The sequence below is a fragment of the Pygocentrus nattereri genome, chromosome 15 (genome assembly GCF_015220715.1).
Source record: "Pygocentrus nattereri isolate fPygNat1 chromosome 15, fPygNat1.pri, whole genome shotgun sequence".
In the NCBI taxonomy this organism is placed as follows: Eukaryota; Metazoa; Chordata; class Actinopteri; order Characiformes; family Serrasalmidae; genus Pygocentrus; species Pygocentrus nattereri.
In genome coordinates, this window is record NC_051225.1 from 28,863,226 (window position 1) to 28,889,429 (window position 26,204).

The following is a 26,204-nucleotide window of genomic DNA, read 5'->3' on the forward strand; positions in this document are numbered from 1 at the left end:
AGTTGGAGGTTGATGGTGTGATTTTGAATGTAGTCAGTTCATATGCACCAGAGGTTGGTTATCAGTTAGAGGATAAAGAGGAATTTTGGAGTAAGATGGATGAAGTGGTAGATTGTTTCCCTAGAGAGGAGAGATTAGTGATTGGTGCAGACATGTTGGTGAAGGGAACAGAGGGGATGAAGAGGTGCTGGGTATGTATGGTGTGAAAGACAGAAATGCAGAAGGTCAGATGGTTGTAGATTTTCCAAAGAGAATGGAAATGGCTGTGGTGAACACGTATTTTCAGAAGCGGGAAGAACACAGGATGACATACAAGAGTGGAGGGAGGTGCACACAGGTGGATTATATCCTTAGCAGGAGATGCCACCTAAAGGAGATTGCAGATTGTAAAGTGGTACCAGGGGAAAGTGTAGCAAGGCAGCATAGGGTGGTTGTCTGTAGAAGGAGATTAGAAACAAAAAAGAGGAAGAGAGTGAAGACAGAGCCAAAGATTAGATGGTGGAAGCTGAAGGAGGAGGATGGTTGCAGGCAGTTCAGGGAAAAATTGCAACAGGCCCTTGGGGCAGTGAGGAGGTACCTGAGGACTGGGAAACAACAGCTAAGGTGGTGAGAGAAACTGGCAAGAATGTGTTGGGTGTTTTGTCTGGTCAGAGTAAAGAAGACAAGGAAAGTTGGTGGTGGGATGAGGAAGTCCAGGAGAGTATTCAGAAGAAGAAGGCAGCTAAGAAAAAGTGGGATAACCAGAGAGATGAAGGAAATAGGCAGGAGTACTGTGAGGCTAGTCGCATAGCAAAAAGAAAGGTGGCAAAGGCAAAGGCTCAGGCCTATGATGAGCTGTATGAGAGGCTGGACAGTAAAGAAGGAGTAAAGGACTTGTATCGTTTGGCTAAACAGAGAGATAGAGCTGGAAAGGATGTACAGCAGGTTAGGCTGATAAAGGATAGAGAGGGAAATGTACTAGTGAGTGAACAGAGAGTGTTGAGTAGATGGAAGGAGTACTTTGAAGAACTAATGAATGAGGAAAACGAGAGAGAGGAGGACAAAAGGGGGGAGAGATAGTGGATCAGGAAGTGCAGAGAATTGGTAAGGTGGAAGTGAGGGCAGCTTTAAAAAGGATGAAGAAGGGAAAGGCAGTTGGTCCAGATGACATACCTGTGGAGGTATGGAGATGTTTAGGAGAGAAGGCAGTGGACTTTTTAACCAGGTTGTTTAACAAAATCCTGGAGAGTGAGAGGATGCCTGATGAGTGGAGAGGTAGTGTACTGGTCCCCATTTTTAAGAACAAGGGTAAACAATAGTAAACAAGACTTTTCTGGTTATCCAGCTCTAACAATGCTTGTGTCTTCAGTTGCTGTAGTTGTTCTGACATGGTCTGATCGTTGTAACCTTCTTGAACCTCCAGCAGTATCTTTTTCAAAATATTCCGTACTGTTGTTTTCGGAGCACCCAGTTGGTCTGCGATGGTTCTGAATGGCGTTTACTTTAATCTCATGTTTAGAACTACTTGCTTTTCCATTGTCAATTCTCTAGATTTTGTCTTCTTTTGTACTTTTTACACTAAAAAAAGACTCAAATGGAAAATCTAGTAACTGCAACCAATCCTACATTCATAGCTCTGTTATGTGTTTACAGTATAGGGAACATGGAACTCCTGAGCAGCCAGAACCACCTGTCATTCATTTGTACCATACACTCAGCTGCAGCGGTAAGTTTAAAAAACATTTATGATTTTGTATCATAGCAGTGATTACAATGGCCAAGATAGTAACATGAATTCACTCCAATACCCAAAATACAATACTTCAAAACTAGATACAACCACAGTTAAACTGGAAGTCAAAAATCACACACCCAAGGCTGGGAACAGGGGTGTAGCTAGAACTTTTAAAATGTGGTGGCCAGGTAAGACCCAAAGATTTTTATATGGTGACACACTGCTAAGAAAAATAAATACTGTATTAAAATGACATAGAGAAGTGATGCATTTGTTTTTCTTCATACATAATTGTACTTGTCCATTATTTGAAATTCAGTTATTGCTGAAAGTAAACCTGAAGACAAAACTCAGTACAGGTTATACATGAGTCTAATGATTAGAAAGCCAGTAATGCATCCCTGTATAAAGGTAACCTGTAACGCATGTATACATTCATGTATATAACATTATATTAGGCTAAAGAAAGTTTGTATTACACCAGAACCCAGGCCGAGTGATAGTAAATAAAGCAGAACGTTTCTACAACCCCAATTCCAATGAAGTTGGGACGTTGTGTAAAACATAAATAAAAACAGAATACGATGATTTTCAAATCCTTTTCAACCTATATTAAGTTGAATACACTACAAAGACAAGATATTTAATGTTCAAACAGATAAACTTTATTGTTTTTTGCAAATATTCACTCATTTTGAATTTGATGCCTGCAACACGTTCCAAAGACGTTGGGACAGGGGCATGTTTACCACTGTGTTACATCACCTTTCCTTTTAACAAGACTCAATAACTGTTTGGGAACTGAGGACACTAATTGTTGAAGGTTTATAGGTGGAAATCTTTCCCATTCTTGCTTCAACTTCAGTTTCTCAACAGTACGGGGTCTCCGTTGTCGTATTTTGTGCTTCATAATGTGCCACAAATTTTCAATGGGAGACACGTCTGGACTGCAGGCAGGCCAGTCTAGTACCCGCACTCTTTTACTACGAAGCCACGCTGTTGTAACACGTGCAGAATGCAGCTTCGCATTGTCTTGCTGAAATAAGCAGGATGTCCCTGAAAAAGACGTTGCTTGGATGGCAGCATATGTTGCTCCAAAACCTGTATATACCTTTCAGCAATTAATGGTGCCTTCACAGATGTGTCGGTTACCCCACGCAATTGGCACTAACACACCCCCATACCATCAGAGATGCTGGCTTTTGAACTGAACCGATAACAATCCGAACAGTCCTTTTCCTCTTTGGCCCGGAGGACACGACATCCACGATTCCTAAAAACAGTTTGAAATGTGGACTCGTCAGACCACAGGACACTTTTCCACTTTGTGTCAGTCCATCTCAGATGAGCTCGGGCCCAGAGCAGCCGGTGGCGTTTCTGGGTGTTGTTGATATATGGCTTTCGCTTTGCATGGCAGAGTTTTAACTTGCACTTGTAGATGGAGTGACGAACTGTGTTCACTGACAATGGTTTTCTGAAGTGTTCCTGAGCCCATGTGGTAATATCCGTTACAGAATGATGTCGGTTTTTAATGCAGCGCCGCCTCAGAGATCGAAGGTCACGTGCATTCAATGTTGGTTTTCTGCCTTGCCGCTTACTTGCAGAGATTTCTCCAGATTCTCTGAATCTTTTGATGATATTATGGACTGTAGATGATGAAATCCCTAAATTCCTTGCAATTGCACATTGAGAAACGTTCTTAATCCTCATTCTTGAACCTCGCCCCATCCTTGGCTTTTCAGGGATGCTCCCTTTATACCCAATCATGACACTCACCTGTTTCCAATTAACCTGTTCACCTGTGGAATGTTCCAAACAGGTGTTTTTTGAGCATTCCTCAATTTTCCCAGTCTTTTGTTGCCCCTGTCCCAACTTCTTTGGAATGTGTTGCAGGCATCAAATTCCAAATGAGTGAATATTTGCAAAAAACAATGAAGTTTATCTGTTTGAACATTAAATATCTTGTCTTTGTAGTGTATTCAATTGAAAATAGATTTTTTTTTATTTATGTTTTACACAACGTACCAACTGCATTGGAATTGGGGTTGTAGAAACGTTCTGCTTTATTTACTATCACTCGGCCTGAGTTCTGGTGTAATACAAACTTTAGCCTAATATAGTGAATTGGGGTTGTATAATACTTTGTGAATTCAAAAGTAATTTTTTATCTGTTTCTGCACATGAAGCCGTCATTTGTACACAAACGTTAGTGAATGAGAAATGTCACTGTTTCAGTTCAGTCAGCAAAGATGCGCATGTAGGTCCATCATGAGCTTTAAGATGACATCTGCAACAGTCAGTCAAGGGTCTCTACATAATCTCCACAGAATGACCTTTCACACAAAGGTCAAAGAAATACATTCTTAGGTGGAAGAAATATATAATTGTTGTCAGAAGAAAAGCTTGTATCTCCATTTTTGACATTTTTCAGTTTTTGACAGAATTTGAAAACATTACAAGGTACGTAAATTTCATGATGAATGGACTGAAAGAAACAGCCCAAAATAAATTGGAAAGACTTCTGGTTCCATTGACTTGAATGAAAAGTATGTTTTTTCCTTCTCCTGTAAAGTTACCATTTTGGAGATACGAGATTCCGACAACAGCGATATATAAAATTCTATATTATAACCTCATTTCCAAAAACGTTGGGACACTGTGAATGTAATGTAAATAAAAACAGAATGCAATGATGTGCAAATCATGTAAACCATATTTTTAAAGTAAAATACTGCAAAGACAACAAATCAAATGTTGAAACTGAGAATTTTTTTTTTCTTTGGAAAATATATGCCCGTTTTGAATTTGATGCCAACAACACGCTCCAAAAAAGTTGGGATGGGGGCATGTTTACCACTGTTTCATCACCTTTTTTTAACAACACTTTGTAAGCGTTTGGGAACTGAGGAGACACAGCTATAGTTTTGAAAGTATTTGAAAGAATGCTTTCTCGTTCTTGTTTGATACAGGATTTCAGCTGCTCAGCAGTTTGGGGTCTCCTTTGTCTGATTTTTTATTTCATAATGCAGCAAATGTTTCTAGTGGTAAAAAGTCTGGACTGCAGGCAGGTCAGTTTAGCACCTGGATTCTTTTAATACAGAGCAATGTATTTGTGTGTGTGTGTGTGTGTGTGTGTGTGTGTGTAAAATACACTGTTTTATATAATATATGGCTTCTCATTTGCATTTAAGAGTTTCATTTAGCACTTGTAGATGCAGTGATGAACTGTTTTCATAGACAGTGTTCCTGAGCCTATGCACTGATTTTTTTTGGCCATGTCCCTTTTAAACAGAGTTTTCTCCAGATTCTGTGAGCTCTTTGATGTTATTATGTATTGTAGGCAATAAAAAGCAAAAGGTCTTTACTATTTTACGTTGAGAAACATTATTCTTGAATTGTTGCACTGTTTGCCTGCTCAGTCTTTCACAGAGTAGTGAATCCCTCCTCAGTCTCTGTGAGATGCTCTTTCATACCCAGTCATGTTACTGACCTGTTGTCAATCAACCACCAGGTGTTTTTTTGCACTACACAACTTTACCAGCCTTTTGTTACTCCTGTCCCAACTTTTTTGGAATGTGTTGTTGGCATCAAATTCAAAATTGGCAAATATTTTTCAAAAAACAACAAAGTTTTGTTTTTACTTACATTTTGAACTGCGCCAATTTTTTTAGTTTGTGATAGGATGGAAATTTAATTACAGGAGATAATCACCCCCCTTCATTATTCTGTCTGATGATACTACATGAAGAGAGCTATAGGCTAGTCGAATGCACCATGGTAGCATTACTAGAAGAGATTTGAGAAATAAAAGTTTAAGCCTAAAAATATTAGTCTGTAACTCAAATCACAAGTCAAATGCTTTATTAATTTTGCTGGAAAACCAATAATAAACAACATACAGCAAGCAAAGCTTATGAATAGTTCAAAGAGCTTCTTCTTTAATGCCACTTAAGATGTTAAGTTTGTAAATGATATTTCTCAGGAGATGGATTTTGGTTGATATCTTAATTATATCAAACACTGTGTTTTACAGTCTTCATTTAATTGGTTTATTTAGCTCATGAAAGTGAGTGAAGCTCTCTGGTCATCATCATTTGTTGTGTTTGACTGCACACAATCCATTCTTCTGTTAACTGAATGGAAGTTTATCTGAATGTAGTCTGAATGGCAGCCTCCTCAGTTATTTATCACTACACAAACATCTAAATATTAACACAGCAGTTTAAAACGACTGATTCTTCTTTAAGCAGTGAAGAGCACAATTAAATCCCCACAGCACTTTAATGGGAACCTGTGACCCACTATACACAAACAGGCAAGTCAATGTGTCCATTAGTGCAGCGCTGACGGAAAGGAACACTGTCTTTCGCTCGTCTATATCCTCTTTTACAAGAAAACTCAATAACATCTTCATGAGTTAAATAGATTTTTTCTGTGTCTTTATGCGTCAGCTGTAATTTACGGTCATCCATAGCTTTAAGATCCACAGTGCAGGGTCCTGAAATCAAAGATACATGTTCTGATTAGTAAATTCATGGTTGTGTTTATGTTCAGTGATATAACTGTGACAGTACATAGTGCGGATTAAGACATGGAAAACATACAGATGGAAATAAGAACATCTCCTTATTATAATACAGTTACTCCTCTGTGTATCACTCTGCTCTATGTGGTTTGTGTAACTCTGGAGTTCCTCTTCCTCATTTTAATTCCTGGATTCCCTGAACTGCACACTTTTTGTGTTCTTCCAGCTCTAATGTGCTTGAGTGAACCTAATGAAGCTCAGTAATGAGACGATGTGTGGAGTCAAGTGTGCTGTCAGAAGATTAAGCACTAAAATGTGCAGAGAAGGAGAACATCAGGACCAGGACTGTGAATCACTGATCTACTTTATAATTTGAGGAATGTTGCATTCTCCACCAGGGGACTAGTTGTTGTTGTTGTTGTTGTTCATGACATCCCTTAAGGGCTGACGTCTAACTACAACTGCCCAGATACACCTTGGTATACATTTATAAAGCTCCACAATAATTGGTCAATTAATCAGTCGACCATAGAGGTGCACATTATAGGTACATGATTACTGACTGTAGCTCATCTGTCACGCGGTACTTAGCCGCTCTCCTGAACCCAGCAGTGACCCTCAGATAAACTCATTTTTAACATTTGCTGAAATTAATTAGCTGAAATCAGCTTCTGTCACTGAGCAGTAAACGTTTAGAATATTTTGTTTGGTTACACCTGAAAATGTGTTTTTAAATGATATTAAGCTCCAAATCTGAGCTATAAACTGGATCTGGATGGTGTCTCTTCCGTAAATTATTTTTATAAAAAATACAAAGAGCCTCTAAGATTTTCGTCTTTCAGCAATAAAAAGCATATGTTTTTAATCATAAAATACATTTTCTGTTCATTTAAAGGGAACATTTACAAATTTACATTTATTTCATGCAGCTACTAAACAATTTGCCTTGTGATTTGGGCATTTAAATTCAGACTGAAAAACCAAAATATACCCACAAGCATAAGAGGTTAAATAACAGCGTTTTTCTAATGTTTGAAGTGTTTACATGTGGAATGGAGGATAAAACCCCAGAGAAATCCAGAAAAAAAAGAAAAGTATCCGAGCTAGTCTGTGTGCATTAGCCTACAAGCAAGCATGATAACTGTGTAGCGTAACAATTTTAAAAGACTGTGATGTGCTGTGTTTTACTGTTGACCGTGTTTTTTAAAGGTATTAGTATCTCATTAGGTTTAGCTTCTGCTGTGGATGCAGTGGATTTTCTCTGGGTTACTTGCGCCTCATGATTACACTGCCTTTGGAACCTTCGGGAACAGTCAACACTGAAGTAAAATGTCTTTATAGTTTTTGATTTCTTTGGTTCATGCAGGATTCTTTGCTGCAGTCTCTGCTATTTGTATTTCTCTCTCAGTCACATGATATAAATGGGACCTGTAAAGTTTCAACCTAACCAATCAATATAACTACATGACATTATCAGTAGCTACAGCAGTCCTAATGTACATCTCTATATATGTAGAAATAACATTTTATGCAGGTGCTAATGCATAGTTACTGTATATTTGTTGAACTTAAAAATAGAAAAGAATAAAATACAACTACTCACTCCAGCACTTCCCACTTCCTGTCCATCTGCCTCGGGTGCAGGTCAGATCACCTTCCTTAATGTAGAATGCAGGACAGGCATAATCAGCTTTTTCACCGTCCTCATATCGATCCTTAAAATCCTGTACAGCATCTTCAATCTGTGGGGGCTGGCCGCAGTCTAGTGTGGTTGTTTGCACACACACACACACACACACACACACACACACACACACACACACACACACACACACACACACACACACACACAAACACACACACACGAAAATGTTATAGAAAAGAACTGTAATTTACTTTGCCATGGCAAGTTTTTTTGGCCTTTGTCAAATTCTTGACAAATTGTTGTTGCCTTAGCTTGTATTTATCACAGATCAGGAGAACTGATGCTGTTACAAAGCCATAAATACATTAGAACAAGTTTAAAACACTGATCTTAAAGGTTTTTATAAAATATCAAAACTAGTTTAAGAAATATTTTCTTGCAGAATTGTACACTAGGATTCATACAGCTTCCAAATAACATCATTTAAACAGTTAATAATATTGTTTAACAACAAAATAATGTGTGTGTAAAATGTTTAATGTAACAGGATAGTGGTGTAGGACTTATCTGAGCTGCTGACCCTGTAAAGCAACACATTTAAAATAACCTTACTAGAAATATTTTACTGATACAGGCTAAAATCTAAGCCCAAAACTGTGAAGAGCTTCTTACCTCCCCCAGAGGGCTTTGCTGTAGTAGCCTTTCCTGAAGATGGTACAATGAAAACAACAATAGGTCAGTGTGAAAATCAAATTGATGTGTGCTTTAAAACACACAATCTAAGACAGTTGTGATTTAGAGTAAGCATGTACCTGAACTTTAATGATTAAACACATCTAATGCCTAAAAAATGAAAATCTAGAAATCAGTAAATGGATGGGGGTATTTTCTGTTACAAGCAATGTTTTTTGTTTCTTTTCCTTTTCCTTTTGTTAATGTGTACTTCCTAACATTACACTGAAAAAAGAAAAATTCAGTTAACATTTTACAGGTTAATTAAAACATCCTCAGTCAGGAAAGCCCAAAATAATCCTACAGTAAACTGGGCTGAGTGGCGAATCTTTACCTGTCCAGCCAATGGTCCTGGAAATAACAATAGTGAGAGTGAGGAACTGACCTGCCAGTGTATTACGTACACACACCTCGTACCTCTCTGTACCTCTCATGTGAGAAACATGCAGACCCTGCAAGATTCTCACGTCAGCTTATAACAGCGTCACATATTTACGTTACACTGGAGACCACAATGCCACTTATTTCTATAAACAATGTGAAATGTTGACTCATCAGGTGATCATACATATTTCCACTAGACATAGGACTATTTCAGATAAGCTTGAGCCCAGTGAATTCTAACACAGTTCTCAACGTTACTGACATATGACCTCTGCTGTGCATAGTACTGTTTCAACCTGCATTTGTGGACGCAGTGACAAACTGTGTTTACTGGCAGCAGATTTGTCAAAGTATTTCTGCAGCTTCATTTAGTGAATGACATTTAGTCAACACTACAGACATAAAGCTGAATCTAAATACTGAAAACTGCCAATATTGATGAGAGGGATCATTTTTTTTGTCCATTTATCTCTAAATTATCAATGTTTTAAAACTTTCTTTGCCTTTTAGAGAAAAGATCTTTTGCTAGGCAACATTGTCCATGTTGCTGTGTGACCAGCAGTCTGCATGCTAATGTTCAGGTTTAAAGGCTGGTAAGCAGTTATGCCTTAATTGTGGCTATTATTACCATTTATAATTAAAGCTGTGTTAGAATTGGGCGTTAGAAAGCACAGTGAAGCTTTATTTTACTGCAAAGGAGGATTATTTATTATTGCCAAAAATCTAATTCTGCTGAGGAACTGTAAGAGAGCAGTAAAAGAGCTGCATGTGGCTCCGGAGCAGCATGCTGGACTAGGGCTTTCTTCAATGCTCACTTTATATCCAAGCGTGTTTGCATCACCTGATGTTGTCTGAACATTTCACAATATTTCTAGTCTTAAATGGCCCTGTGCCAACTTTTTTGGAACATGTTGCAGGTATCAGTTTCAGAAAGATTCAGTTAATGTGGTAAAACATATCTTGTCTGTACTGTTTTTGTTCAAGTACAGGTCAAAGTAGATTTATAAATCACTACTTTCTGTTTTTATTTGTATTTTACCTAGTGTAAGTTTTTTTAACTGGGTTTATAAGATCAAGCTTGTAAAACAGTGTCAGTGATCACAAAAGCCTTCTTAAATGTCAAAATTTGTTCTTATTGAACTTTTTTCAGTTGTAAAAAAAATAATAAAAAATTCTAGGGCCAAATCTTATGGCTGTAAATGATATTTCTGCATTTTTCACCCCAAGCAGTCACATACCTTCTATGTAGATTTTAGAAAACAATTTGAAATACTGAATAAGTGCATATATGGCACCTTAAAAATCGGGAAATTGATGGAGGCAGGTGGAGTCAATAGTAATAACCCTCTGTCACGATTGGCCCCTCCCAGTCCTGTCCTTGTGTTTGTGTTTTGGTTTAGCCCACATGTATTTGTTTTGGTTTTTCTAGTCCTGCCCCCTCGTTTCATGTCTCCGCCCATGATTGTCTCCACCTGTTTTCCAACTGTCCCTCGTTTACCCTTTGTTATTTAAGCCCTGTGTTTGCCCTTAGTGTTCGCTGGTCTTTGTATCGGTCTTTGTTTGATGTGTTGGTCTTTGTAACTCTTTGGTTGTTTGTGTTGCTCGTCATGTCTGCCCCCTGTTCTGTATGTATTGGCTCTTTGACCCTGGACCGTTATGACCCTGATTCTGGATTTGCCCTCAAGAAAAGTCGCTTACCTCTGCACATGCATCCGCTACCTTGCTCCTTGTTACACCCACAAAAAAAACACACTCATTCATTAGTGAAATGTGTGAGATTAAAAGTCCCCAAATTGCATATATTATGTGTTGATATTACTCTCATATTATTTTTTGGAAAAAGATAAAAATGAAGCAAACCTTTGGTTGTAAAAGTATTGTTAGACATTAAGATGTACTCTAGTGGCAAATCCATGAATCACTGACGTCACATGACAAAATATAAATTTTAGACAGACGTGCTGATGAACAGCAGTGTGGGAGATCTTTCCTCACCTGATTCTTCTACTATATAACAGCAGGAGAGAACTTAATGCTGCATGTACAAGTCTGTGCTGTACGTGTTTGAGTCTATGGAGCCCCGAGTTCAAAAGAAAAAGCGGAAGTGCAGCTGCTAATGGGAAAGCATGAACATAACAGTAAGTACATTCCAGCCATTTCACAAACTCCTTGGTTTTGTTTGTCTTTGTGAACACTTGAAAAAGCCAGTGTTGTGCTGGTAGTGGAAAAGGCCAGCTACTGAATGATGCCCCCATGAAATGGCAGTGAAACTAAAAACAGCACACAATAAATAAAATCTCCATAGTCACTATTAAATGTACTTACGTCTGCATTGTGGGTAAATCCAACCTTGCGCAGTACAGCGGGCATGGCTTTCCTCCTCAAACATGTATCCCTCAGAACACTCATATTCCACAGTATCTTTTTCTGCGTAATAGTCCTTAACATTCTGAGGATCCTTCAAGGAGCCGCTGCGTATTCTTTCAGGTTTTAGACATGGTGACCCTGGCATGTAAAGGCATTATGATTAAAATGATGAGAACAAATGAATTAAACTGACGGTTTGTGTTTTTGTGGTTTACAGCAATTGTAACATGCAGCCCAGGGGACACTCAGTAGCAGTGTTACTTTTCAACCATGATGGTGTTTGCTGAAAAATACAGAATTATCATTATTATGATTATCATTAATAATAATAATCAGGCCTGGGCGATATGGCTTAAAATGCAATCAAATTTTTAAAAATCATGTTAGTTGATATCAATAATTATCATGATGAATGTCAAATAATTATTTCTTTCATGTTTAAAGGCTGATTCTTACTCCTGAGTGAAAGTTGAAGAAACCAGACTGCAATTGTGGTTTTGAATTCTGCTTTATGGTCAGAACATGACAAACACTGGCCAATCAGCAGAACATTTTATAAATGGGTCATGGAATAGTGGGACAAATCTACTTTCCTAGGTTAGCAGTTTATACCAGCTGGTTAAAGCAACAGTCTCAGCCATGATTTCTGTAATATTCAAAATTTAAAAAGAAAAATTTATTTTTTGCTGTCTGATCACAACTGCTGGCTATTTGATCACAGGTGCTAAACTTTTAGTTTCACAACAGCATTAACTTAGTACGACCGACAAACATTAGCTGGTTTGGCACTTTAATGATGGATCACTTCGTCTATCACTCCTACCACATTCATGTCAGAGCAACAGTACTCAAACACAAGCTAGCAGACAGGAATTCATTGCGCTGTTGTAATTGTCTGAGTGGTGGAACAACCGCAATACATCTGTCGCTAAAACACAGGCAATAGCTGCAGTTTGATTCTCGTCTCCAACTCTATTTCGTATGTTATCTAATACTAAAATAAGACTGTTTGAGTCCTGCAACACACAGACCACTTTGGCTGTAGTTGTATGGCGCAGATGTGATTTAAAGCTGCTAAAGCTTGTGAGGATGTTAGGAAAGAAGTGAGTTCACTGTTGGCCAGTACAGTTACAAGCCACTTATGTTGTCACTTACGCTTGTTCACAGGAAAACAAATCAACTTTGCCCCTCAAAACTGTAAAACACTGGCCATTGTTTCCCTCACATGAACATCACATTATATATATATAAAGTGAGCCCTTTGTTGTTGACAAGTGTCGCTTTTCTTGCAGTTGAAATGTCACCAGGGCTGTTGTAACAATGGACAAGTGTAAGAATGGCCTATAATTTCAAACATGTATTGAACAGTTCTTATATTAAAGAAAGTGATCATTATTATTATCATTATCGCTCAGCCCTAATAATAACAATAATAGTACTACTACTACTAATAATAATAATAAGTACTTGTATTCACACGTAGGTGCTGTATCCCAGCCTTTGCTTCTGAAGTAAATTGTGCCCCTTCAGTTCAAAATGTTCTTTACATTCATATATCACTGCTTTTTGTGGCTCTCTACTGTAAGATATGATATTCACATTTTCTACTTGTGGAAGAGGCCCATAGACGTCACCTATTAGGCAGAATAATGCAGACATTTTTTCATATTTTGTGGTGAACCAAGGAAGAGAATACAATAATTCTTTCTTAAGCAACTCAAATGTATTTCTCATGTATTTACCATAAAAAATCTCTTCCAACTTTTGCCCTTACATCTTCCATTCTTTTAGAGAAACTTGCTTTCAGTTTTTCAAAGAAATCTTAAGTTCAGTCTTGAAAGTTGGTTGTATTTTCTGCTTCTTGTAATTAAATCATCCTAAACATACACTAAGTACATGAAATCTATCAGTATTTAATTCATCCTCATTTTACTTTTGCATTTGTGTGCCAATTTAACTCTTTCAACTTTCCAAAAACATAAAAAACAACCAGTAGCAGCTGTGTCCTCCCAACACATCTTTAGACATAACAGAAAGCAGTATGTACACTGTAATGAAAAACTCATTGTCTGTAACCAACAGTCAAACATGGTGGAGGATCAATGTTTGGGGATGTATAACATTTGGAATTAATTTAATTTTAATTAATAAAGGCATCATGAATATGGATAATCACCACACAATATTTAAGCTACCGTTACTGTAATTTGGTCAGTATTCAATGTCAACAATTACACAGGCATCAACTCTTATGGTTCACCTACATAAAATGTGGTTTTGTTGCTATGAGGTACACAGCCATTTGTAACTCTGACACAGTCTAATGACACTGTCTAAATACAGTCTAATGTAGTCACCCCAGAGACCAGACATTCAATATCATTGAATACTTTTGGTATAACCTGAATCATGCAGAAAATGCAACCAACTTTTAAGACTGAACTTTGAGGGTCTTTAAAAGAAGCTGGAAAATATCCCTGCAGATTTCTTTGAGAAACTAAAAGCAAGTCTCCTGAAGAGAAAGGAAGCTGTAGCAAAGGAAAATGGTGGGCACATTAAATGCATAATAATGTATTTATGTTTATTTGTCAAGGCTTTTGTGTCATTTTCTGTTAAATCCATGATGCCTAAAATAAAAAAAAAAAACATAATAAAATAAATAAAAAGCTGGGGCTGTGATGGACCTGTAGGATTTGATATAAATATAAATTGTGTCACACACATCTTCTTTTCAGTGTTTATTCCCAGGTGTCATTACTGCTCTTATGATCATCAATATCAGTATGAAGCAGCACTCTACACTTAGAAAAGCCAGGGCTGCAGCGGCTTAACAAAAATATTTGACTTTGTCAAAAGCTGAGAACTTCTCACATGTAGAACTGTAAATGGTAAAAATTAATGCTGAAAACACTGACACTGTACAAATGTTTATTCAACGCTGTGGTATTTGCTTTACTGCATTTAGCAAAGCAACCTAATATTCACCATGGCAACAGTGTTTAAAATTAAGATTAAAGATTAAGTGACCCTTATTAGTCCCACAACGGGGAAATTTCACCTCCACATTTGACACATCCGTGAAGTGAAACACCACATACACACTAGTGAGCATGAGCACACACACACACACTAGGGGGCAATGAGCACACTTGCCCAGAGCAGTGGGCAGCCCAATCCGCAGCGCCCAGGGAGGAGCTGTGAGTTAGGTGTCTTGCTCAAGGACACCTCAGTCATGTGCTGTCAGCATTTAGTTTGCGTAGAAGATAAAATGGTGAACAGACGTACAAGGCAGGCATACTTAATAAACTAGCAGCACAGTGTCTTCTGTACTCCTGCTAACATTACTACAAAATGCGAGCGCCTTAATGTGCAACAGACACAACTGAGACGTCTAAGTAACTCAGTTAGGCTAACCATAATAACTGAAGTTAGAAATGATATATACCTTGAAAGACTTTTTGTGGGAGGAACTGTGTGATGCTTATCGGGACACTGACAGTCTCATACGTTGCATAACGGACCACATACATTTTTGTGTGGACTGTTCAGTGTTTCCCTGACAACAAACCATGGAGTAACCCTGCTATAAAGGCTCTTGTGAAGCAGAAAAACAGGGCCTTTAGATCAGGTACCAAGAAGGAACTGCAAGCTGTCCAGGGGAAACTGAGAAGGAAAATCAGGGAGGGAAAAGTCAGCTACAGAAAGAAAATCGAGGAACAGCTACAGTATAACAACATCAGTGGTGTCTGGAAAAACATTCTCTGAGCACAAGATACCAGGCTGTATGAGACCAAAAGACAAACACACAATTACCCCTGCTGCAATCCACCTTTTGTGTACTCTGGAGGCACTGCCCAGCCCCCTCTCCCACAATTACCCACCTCTTCACAACTCTCACCTCACAGCCACCCACAACTGGTCTCTTTGCTGCCAGATAAACCCCCTACCCACTCCAGCACCCAGCCCCGATCTGTGCCTTACAGCAGCCCAGGTAAGAAAGGATCTCAGAAAGATCTAAGTGAGGAAAGCTGCCAGTCCAGATGGCATCAGCACCAGGCTCCTGCACAGATCAGTTGTGTGGGATAGTTGAACACATGTTCAACATGAGCCTTAAACTCAGGAGAGAACCACAACTATGGAAAACATCTTGTATGGTACCAGTGCCAAAGATGCAGCAACCAAAGGACCTCAACAGCTGCAGGCCGGTGGCACTGACATGAACACTGATTAAGATGCTAGATAGGCTGGTCCTTCTCTGGCCCATCTCTGCCATCTGGAGAGCTCATCTATGGACCCTCTCCAGTTTGCCTATCAACCTGGTATTGGACTGAATGATGCAGTCCTCTACCTGCTACCCAGAGCTTTTTCTAACCTGGAGAAGCCTGGGAGCGCTGAGAGAATCATATTCTTTGATTTCTCTAGTGCTTTTAACACCATACATTCTGGGCTCCTGAGGGACAAGAAGAACAAATAAATCAGACTGAGCAGTTGTAATATAATGTAATGTGCAGTACAGTGGGCAGGATGTGGGCAGTTATTTCTCTTTGCCTGTCTCTGACCATGGTAGTAGTAGTTAAATGAAAGTTATTTATGTAGTCAGAGACTTAAAAATGACTTTCAAACTTTAGTCCCATTTAATAACAAAATGATGGAAGGTATGTGAGAAGAACATGTACATGAAATCTACCTGCAAAAGTAGCCAAACGTACTTAGAAATGACCTGTCCTTCACCACTTCTGTTCTCCCATTTTAAGAAGCTGCATTACATACAGAGTTGCACTGTAGAGTCCTTTATCAACAGACTCTCACAACTGTTTTAAAGCCATAGGGGTGTAATAATTAATCATACACATATTTTCAGGCTCAAGATTCAGTTAGGTTTGTACGTGTTCAAGTGGCCTGAACGTTTTTTTTGGGATTAAAGTGTGCAGGGTTGCACAACATATACCCCTCCTTCAGCGGACGCATGTGCGGAGGTAAGCGACTTTTATTGAGGGCAAATCCAAAATCAGGGTCGTAACGGTCCAGGGTCATTGAGCCAACACGGAGAGATTGGGGTTCAGACATGACAAATAACAGACTCAAACCAGCACAGAGCTTCCAACAGCACAAACACGACGAGCAACAACGACCAGCGAAGACAAAGGGCAAACACAGGGCTTAAATACACAGGGATAACAAGGGACAGGTGCAAACAGTCAGGGGCGGAGTTACAAAACCAAAACAAACGCATATGGACAGGACTGGGAGGGGCCAATCGTGACAGTAAACAGTGTGTTTTCTGACATTTAAATCATTGATTGGCAATCGCGACAGACAGAATGAATCAGCAATTCATGATACTGTAATTAAAACAAGTAAATAAACAATGCATGACTACACAGAGTGGCCAAAGATGCTGATAGTGCTGTGATCACTTTGCTCATCTTTGGTCTGAATGTTTGGCTGTTAGTCTCTCCAAATGATTAACAAATGGATACTTGCCAGGGCAGGACTGCATATCCTTCCATTTTCCCAGCCAATCACAGGTGATCTCAAACGTTCTAGATAAATGCAGACACTGGTACTGAATACGTGCACCTGGTTTATATGTTTGGAGTGGATTGTCCAGCTGTCTTGCATGGTCAATTCTTGGCTCAGGACACGCAATCTCTGAAAAACAGGCAAAACTTTTTCATATTTTTCTGCTTTGAAATAAGGAAGCTAATTAACCACATGCTTCCACCCACAGACAGAGACTTACCAGTACACAGTGGATTTGGAATCCAGCCGTTCTCTGTACACGTGGCAGTTCCAGCTGCTGCATGATACCCACTTTCACACCGGAATGATTTTTTCACCCCCAATTTTCTGTCCCCACCAAAGTAGTAATCAGGGTAAGACACATGCTGGCCAAAGGGAATATCACAAATAATTTCTGCAAAGATGTTTAGATGTTAATTACTGTATGTTACAACTGAAGCACCCAGAATGTTTTTGCAGTTTTGATTGTTTTGTATTCTTTACCCTCACACACAGGCAAGCGTTCCCATTCACCACTTTCCTTGCATAGAATGCTCTGTTTGGTCTGTTTTGTTCCAAACAACCAGTGTGTTTTTGAGCAGGTGATCTCTACACTCTCTCCAGCCCTGAATACATTTTTCCCTGTTGGGCTTGTGCTTGTTCCAGGTGTGGGCGGCCCAAGCAGACAGTTCATTTCTGTGGTAGACAAAATGCAGCAGATTGAAAACCGAATTCATTCATTTCTAGCAAGTAATACAAATATTTATGAAATGTTTTTTTGAACTTTTTAAAAAAATATATTTGAACTTTTCAAATATGTAATAAATATCCAAAGTTTTTTGTTTAGTTTTCCTCCCAGTTTTTCTTCTTTTAGTAATTTCAAGTAATGATGCTCATTACTAAATCTGCCAACTAAATTAAATATTTTAAAGGTTTTTTTTTTTTTTACGAAAATGACTGAATAACAGGGTTAAAACCTCGTTAATATTCCCTATTAAATTGATATTAATGAAGTAACACATCATATACATATATGACTTAGAGCAGCAGGGAGAGCTGAGAAATTGTTTTAATCAAAATGTTTTCATTCCATTTTCACTAACCTAAAATCTTAAAATCTACTCTAAACATCACTTAAATTGAACCTGCCTGGCTGAGGTCTGTCTGTCACAGTTGAAGAAGTCAGGTGTGTTGTCACTGTTTGTCTCCCATCAGCTCATGTAAATGTAATTATAATTATACACTCTCATAGTTGTTAGTTCTGGCCTGCATTATAATTCCTGGCTTATCTTACTTTAGCTACATGTGTGTTTTTTGTCCATCAGCTCTAATCAGTTGTTGGTACTGCAAGGTACTCTATGCAGTAGAATCAGGTGCAGGGTACAGTGAATGAGGCATTCTAGCAAGATTGCAGTCCAGGACCAGTCAAGCAGATGTCACAGCTGTTGTCTCATGGATGTTAATAGCCAGGTGAAACTCAGGGAGCCATTTTCCCTAATCTGGCTGTCTGCTTCCCAAAAATGAGAATTGCTATTGTCTCATGTGTCTTGTTCACCCTTTCAGTCAGGTTTGCCTGTGGATGGTATGCTGTGGATAGCTTCTGAACCACACTCCACGATTTGCACAAGGTGAAAGCCTACAGTCTCAAAGACCACATCCACCCCCCATCCCCCGCAAGTTATGGGAAATATAGGATCTCTTACCAATAACACGTCTGTTAGCTGTTAGCATGAACCCAACCTCCAGTGAGACCAGTAGTCATTAATATACAAAATCGACGCCCAGAAAATGATCTTTCCATCATAGAGGTGTAAATGACAGTAGCAGAAGCACAGGGAACTATATTTCACAAAGAGTATTTAAAAAAATTATATTATTAATACCAGGTACTATTTTGATGTTTTTCATTATTGTATAGATTTTCTTTAGTAATTGCAATGCAACCAAACCCAGTCAAGATTATAATGGACTATTCCATTTGCCTACATCATGACGCAAGACGGACTGATATGACGATGGTGATGAAGTGACAAAAGAATCCCATTTCCAAAAAAGTTGGGTTGCTGTACAGAATGTAAATAAAAGTAGAATGCAATATATGCAAACCATATATTTGCATATGTACGCCCTTTGTTTAAATTAAAATACTACAAATACAACATTTGGAGACTGAGAAGACCAATAGCTGCGAATTTTGAAAGTGAAATGTTTTCCCATTTTTGCTTAATATAGAATTTCAGCTGCTCAACAGTTCAGGGTCTCCTTTGTTTTATTTTTCCTTTCAAACTGTGCTGAATGTTTTCAGTAGTCTGGACTGCTTGCGGGCCAGTTTAGTACGCCATACAGCTGAAATACATGAAGAATTTTGATTGACATTGTCTTGCTGAAATAAGCAAGGCCTTCCCTGAAAAAGATGATGGCAGCATATGTTGCCAAAACCTACATATATTGTTCAGCATATATAATGTGCAGCAGGGAAACCCAAAAATATGGAGGAAAGCAGAGTCAGAACAGAGTACTTCATAGGCCCAGCAGACCCTATATATTCATAGCATTAATGTTAGTATAGATTGATCCTCTGTTGAGTAAATAATCAAAAAATAATCCACTACAGATGAATTTTTTCCCAACTAATTAAAAAAAGATACTAAAAGTTACTTATTTAAAAACTTTCTTATAACCTTTTCAAACTTTTTCAAATGTTACTTATTACTTACTTATTACTCTCTACTCATCAAATCGAATCAAATAAAATTTATTTGTATAGCGCTTTTTACAACGGATGTTGTCACAAAGCAGCTTCACAGAATTCCAGAAAAGACAAAGTTTTAACAAGAATGTAAAAAATGTAAAAAACATTTTTCATTAGTTCTTCCTTACCAAATTATCTCTATATTTGTGATATATTTGCTTGTTTCAAGCATATTTTCTTAAAATAATAATCTGAATTATCTGCCACTTTAGTGAGATCATTTCATTTAGTAAGTGAAAAATGTGTAAAATGAAATAATCAGAGAATATTCTTAAAGCATTGTTAAAATGAGAAATATTGGCAATATTGACTTTAAGATTAGTTAATTTTGTTGCAATGTAGACTCCATTAATCCACTGAAAGTGTACATGTAGGGGGCCACAGTATCACTAAATCTGCCCCTGCCTTTAAGCACAAACTACTTTATGTTCATTTACTAGAAACAAAACTACTGACAGTGTACAAACAGAGTGGAGTAAGAACAAAGAGACAGTGCTTCTGTACTTACGCAAGCATTTCCCTTTTCCTATCCATCTGCCTCGTGAGCAGATCATGTATGGATCACCATCCTTAATGTAGTTTGAAGGACAGACATAAGTAGCGGTTTCTCCATCCTTATATTGTTCCTTAAAATCCTGTACTGCATGTTCGATTGATGGGGGTGGGCCACAGTACAGTGTTTTTGCTGTTAACAGATACAAACAAGAATTTTATATAAAAGACAGAGAGTAGGTGCATTTGTGATCTTAATAGGTTGACACTGGCAATTATGATGTTTTGTAAAGAAAAATTTGGTTATTTATGAGTAACTAGTTGACAAAATGGAGAACCTGGAACTCTACACAAATCACCAGAAGCCATAAATTCACGCATATTTGTTTATAAATGCCAAATGCTCATTAAGTAAATAAGTAGAAACAATATTCACTTTGTATTATTAATGTCTTTACATTATTCTGCAGACATATCGCCCAATGAATGATAAGCGGGTGTTTCTGATATAGGTGCTTTTGTTTTAAGGAAACTTTGATTGCAGTTCAACACAGTGGGAACGTGAGTACTGGAATGAGAGCTTCTCCAATAGCAGTGGCCTTGTTCAGCCTTGTTCCTCATTATCATCTTGGTCCAACTGTTTTGGAACACAATGCAGGCACCAAATTTGGCATGAGCGTATATTCACAAAAAACAAAAACAAAACAAAATTTTTTTTATTGCTGTTTGGTTTGTATAGGCATTTGCCTATTATGAGAAAGGGCAGGGGCTCAGACATATGCCCGACACCGGTGTATTTAAGTATTATGTTGAATTTTTAAGAGTAAAGACATAAACAGCTTCTGCAGGAATTCTTTTTTTTAATTAATATAAAACAAATATCACAAAAAAATAATCACAACATTTGCAAAAATGTAGACACGCTTCAAGGCCTTTAGTGACTCATTAGAACTGGTTGGGCAGGTCAAGAACTGTCCTTTGGATTTGTCAGCTGACGTAATAAATAATAAATTCGTAATAAATTCTCTGACTTTTCAAACCTTGAACTAGCACTCCACAACTATGAGTTCCTCAGAGCAGCTGGCTGAGGTTCTGAAAATTAAGCTAACTGCTGATGTCTACAAAGCAGAGGATAGCCATGGAATATCTGGAATGTCATTAGAAATGGTAGTTAAGGGAAATTATGGAAGGAACTTGTGTATTGGCCAGAAAGGCAAAGCAAAACCCCCATATAACCGCAAAGGTCCTGCAGGAAGGTTTAGTTGAGACAGAAGTGGTGGTGCACCATTCTGTGCAGCAAACATGATAAGATGATACAGTTACGTATGACTTCATCACAAAAGCCAGAGGTACTTTGGAAACAAGATCCACCTACTTCAAGAAACACAAGCTGAAGCTTTTGGGATGGCTCCCACAGTCCGGTATTAAATTTGTATGCAAGAGGGCCCAAGGATATCATAGAACTAAAAGCGTTCTGCTTAGAAGAGTGGGTGAAAATTCCTGAAACTCCAAGCTGACAACAAAATAATTTGCAAATGTGATACTAAGAGTGTGTTACTAAGTGCTGGCTTAGTTAATGCCCAAACTCATACACTTGTACACATATTGCTGTGATAATCTTGCTCATCTGTGGTCTGAATATTTTGTTTAGTCTCTTCAAATGAATACTTGCCAGTGCAGTGGCGCATGTTGTCCCAGTCTCCCTGCTCATTACAGGTGATGGTAAACCTGTCGGGTTCATATCCATGTAGGCACTCGTACTCAATATGTGTGCCTGGTTTCTTCAGTGTCTTTGCATTTTCGATTGTGGGCACGGGACACATCACCTCTAAAAGACAGACAACAATTATAGTTCTTCTCCACTTCAAAACATAGACATAAGCGCATAGCTTCAAAGATACACTAAGTACACAGTGGTTTTGGAGACCAGCCGTTCTCTGTACATGTGGCAGTTCTAGCTGTTGCCTGATAGCCACTTTCACACTGGTATGATTTACTGACTCCCAATCTTCTGTCCTCACCAAAGTAGAAAAAAGGAGACTGGACATGCTCCCCAGAAGGAATATCACAAGTAATTTCTGCAAAGATATTTGTTTTTATTATTGTGGTGTAGCTGAAGTATCTGAAGGGCTGTTATCTTCACATTCTGCCTTTATACCCCAGCTCTTTCTAAGGCATTAAGGTTTTGTGCCTGACCGCCATGTCTGTTTCCTTCTTCACATTTGATTTCACAAGAAATCCAAGAATTTAGTGTCTCCCAAATACATGTCAGCAAAATGTTGCTCAAGAACTCAAGAATTTACTAAGATGTAGGTGGATGAGGCCAATTATTCACTAGAACTGCTTTTAGCATAGAATTAATTTACAGCTTTTTCACAACAAGGATTAATTGTTAAAGAACATTTATGACAATGATAACAGGTTTTTTACATTTACTTTTATAAAACAGGCAAGGCTCACTGAAAGAGAAGCCAAAAACTCAGCCTAATGGAACCTAATAGAATATGTTAATGGCTGCAAAGTTAGAAGCACTTGGTTGTTGTTTGGAAATATGTGTACTAACACAGGATAAAACAGCAGAATGTTACTGCTCACGCTACACGTAAACCACAAATGATTTTAATCTAGCAGGATCTCAGAATGAGAATGTGTAAGGACAACCATGAGAAAATGGACTGAATGTGAGTGGGAGATCATAGACATATTAGGATGGGAACAATCTGGGACTGGGTACTGTTTTCATGATACAATATGCATCACGAAACAAGCAGCAAGATTATGAAATAACGTGGTAACAAAACACACCATGTACAACAGCCATATTTGGTCAATATTCACTAGTGTGGTCAAGACCATTAGAGGCCCAGTCCAAGTCAGGACCAAAACCGGAGTAAAATTTAAATATTCATTCATTATGCAAAATATATACAACATTATTTTAATATTCTAGTGTTAGTCTAAGTTTACACTGCAACTCTGGGAAGTAAATGATGTTGAGGCTATTCTATCTTTTTTTTCAGGGGAGGGGGTGTAATTATCCTGTTTTAGGTCAGATTAAAGAACAGATATTAAGTCTAGAACCTGTACTACACAGCATGCTGAATAAAATTTCTTCATTGAAATAAAAAAAGTTTAATAAAAAGTGAAATAAAAATGTTTTTGTTCTTAGTCCCTGTCCAGGAAACTGACCCCAAATGCCCCGTGTAACCACACGATCATAGCACTTAACTATTAATGATTTAACAAAACAAACAGAATCTGAAGAATTCAGTCTTAAAAACCGAGGAGTACCAAGACTGCTATGAACATCCTCCATATATTAATATCAAATAAAATTTTTGAAATATGCAGGTTATTAAATAAAAACAAAATGTAAATAAAATTCCTCTTTTTTTTGTTATTTAAACGTTGACAATGATATTCTTTCTCTCTGCACTCCTTATTTGATTAAAAACAGTCTGCAGATTACGACAGAAAAAAAGCCTTACCTCTTTGTATTGAGGTATGAACACAGAAAAAGAAGGAAAGGCATCGTACGACTAGACTCCACTTCATTTTGCCAAAGTCAGCCAGTAAGACTGGGCAAGCTCTGCTTTTAGCAAGGTTAATATTTCTCAGTGATGTCCCACCCATTCCTGTAAATCCAGAATTATAATTTTTTAAAAATACAAACAGACAAGTATTGAGGCTATAACACCATATTAGTTCCCTTTGTAGAAAAGCTTCTCATCCAAGAATTTGCAGGAGGTAAGAGGGAAAAAGTAGCTGATTAAATCAAAATGAAGTAAAGGTTCTCAAATTCACTGCATTGCCTGATCAGTTATTCTAAAGTGCTGCTAGATTGTTTCTATGAGACAGTTGTTTTATTTGCAGTCTTTAATCGTATCACATATATATTTACACCAGTGAGACGTAACATTATGACCACCTTGTTTCTATGCTCATTGACCATTTTATCAGCTCCACTTACTGTATAGGTGAACTTTATAGTTCTACATTTACAGACTGTAGTCCATCTGTTTCTCTGCACACTTTGTTAGCCCCTTTTAACCCTGTTCTTCAGTGGTCAGGACCCCCATGGACCCTCACAAAGCAGGTACTACGTGGGTGGTGGATCATTCTCAGCACTGCAGTAACACTGACTGTGCGTGGATCAGACACAGCAGTGCTGCTGGAGTTTTTAAACACTGTGTCCACTCACCGTCCACTCTATTAGACAGTCTTACCTTGTCAGTCCACCTTGTAGATGCAAATTCAGAGATGATAGCTGCTGCACAGTTCGTGTTGGTCATCCTCTAGTCCTTCATCAGTGGTCACAGGACGCTGCCCACAGGACGCTATTGGCTGAATATTTTTGGATGGTGGAATATTCTCAGTCCAGCAGTGCCACTGAGGTGTTTATCAGCATGTTAAATTTAGGCTGCCCATTTCTGTATGTATACAAAATGGTTCCGATGTGGTTGGTTGGGAGTCAACATGCAATTTTCCCCTGGGATCAATAAAGGAATCTGAATCTGAATCTGAACATGCACAGTCAAAACCAATTTATAGTTTTCACAAAGTTTTACTCAACATTCATTCTTGTTTCCTTATGTGGGATCTGCTCTTGGGTAAGAACAAAAGGTGTGAACAGTTCTGGAGTTTAAGAACACGCCATTAATGTGATGTAGATTATTTTTGGGGGGCTTTATTGATGAATGAGGCACAATGACACTTGACCATCTCCAGTCACCCTCTAACTAAATTCCTTCTTGCTAAATTTCCTTCAGGATCAATTAAGGATCTGTCTGTCTGTCTGTCTGTCTGTCTGTCTGTCTGTCTGTCTGTCTGTCTATCTATCTATCTATCTATCTATCTATCTATCTATCTATCTATCTATCTATCTATCGAGAGCTGCACAAGCAGTAGCTCATGGGGAATATTTGGTCTATGACCAACTCTCAGTGACCCTGCAGATGATATCGGTCTGTCCAGACTTACGCAATTATGTAATTTCCCTTGTACACTACAGTTCAAAAGTGTGGAATCAATGTTTTCAGTGAATGATACTAATACAGTTGCAGTGAATTGTATAAAATGATTTAAATACAGGAGTTCTGTGTCACACGTTTCAAATAATTTGCAGGACACAGACAATCAAAAAAAGTGAATCTTTAATTTTGTCCAGAGTGACAGAAAGACTGTAGGTGGGTCTAAAATGAAATAAAAAACAGTATAACATCAAGTCATAATAAAACGACCATCTACACTGTCTGGCGTTTTATAAGTAATGATCAAATTCCAAAGCTTACATGACAATAAATTATTGCAAATAGACTTTTACTGTTCTATCATTGTGTAGAGAGGAAGAGAAATGGAGTAGGGATAATCCTAAAGGAACATCTTGTGAAAAGTGTTCTGGATGTAAAGAGAGTGTCAGACAGGATCATCAGCCTGAAGTTGAAGGTTTTTTGAGAGGAATTTTGGAGTAAGATGGATGAAGTGGTAGATGGTGTCCCTAGAGAGGAGAGATTAGTGATTGGTGCAGACTTCAATGGACATGTTGGTGAAGGGAACAGAGGGGATGAAGAGGTGCTGGGTATGTATGGTGTGAAAGCCAGAAATGCGGAAGGTCAGATGGTTGTAGATTTTCCAAAGAGAATGGAAATGGCTGTGGTGAACACGTATTTTCAGAAGAAGGAAGAACACAGGGTGACATACAAGAGTGGAGGGAGGTGCACACAGGTGGATTATATCCTTAGCAGGAGATGCCACCTAAAGGAGATTGGAGATTGTAAAGTGGTACCAGGGGAAAGTGTAGCAAGGCAGCATAGGGTGGTTGTCTGTAGAATGAGATTAGAAACAAAGAAGAGGAAGAGAGTGAAGACAGAGCCAAAGATTAGATGGTGGAAGCTGAAGGAGGAGGACGGTTGCAGGCAGTTCAGGGAAAAATTGCAACAGACCCTTGGGGGCAGTGAGGAGGTACCTGAGGACTGGGAAACTACAGGTAAGGTGGTGAGAGAAACTGGCAAGAATGTGTTGGGTGTTTCGTCTGGTCAGAGGAAAGAAGACAAGGAAAGTTGGTGGTGGGATGAGGAAGTCCAGGAGAGTA

The 26,204-nt window shown here is 38.3% G+C and overlaps 1 protein-coding gene across 1 annotated transcript; it reads right to left on the reverse strand.

Annotated features, from left to right (window-relative positions):
* Positions 1-5,558: 5,558 nt before the first annotated feature.
* LOC108444467 (complement factor H-like) lies at positions 5,559-24,379 on the reverse strand. Its single transcript, XM_037545080.1, has 11 exons — positions 24,340-24,379; positions 23,602-23,748; positions 21,786-21,941; positions 20,130-20,306; positions 17,374-17,565; positions 17,111-17,284; positions 16,852-17,019; positions 11,326-11,505; positions 8,557-8,589; positions 7,843-8,001; positions 5,559-6,212 (listed from the first exon to the last, which is right to left on the reverse strand). Exons 2-11 carry the CDS (start codon positions 23,744-23,746, stop codon positions 6,016-6,018), a joined length of 1,581 nt encoding a protein of 526 aa, XP_037400977.1. The 5' UTR covers positions 23,747-23,748; positions 24,340-24,379; the 3' UTR covers positions 5,559-6,015.
* Between the last annotated feature and the right edge of the window lie 1,825 nt (positions 24,380-26,204).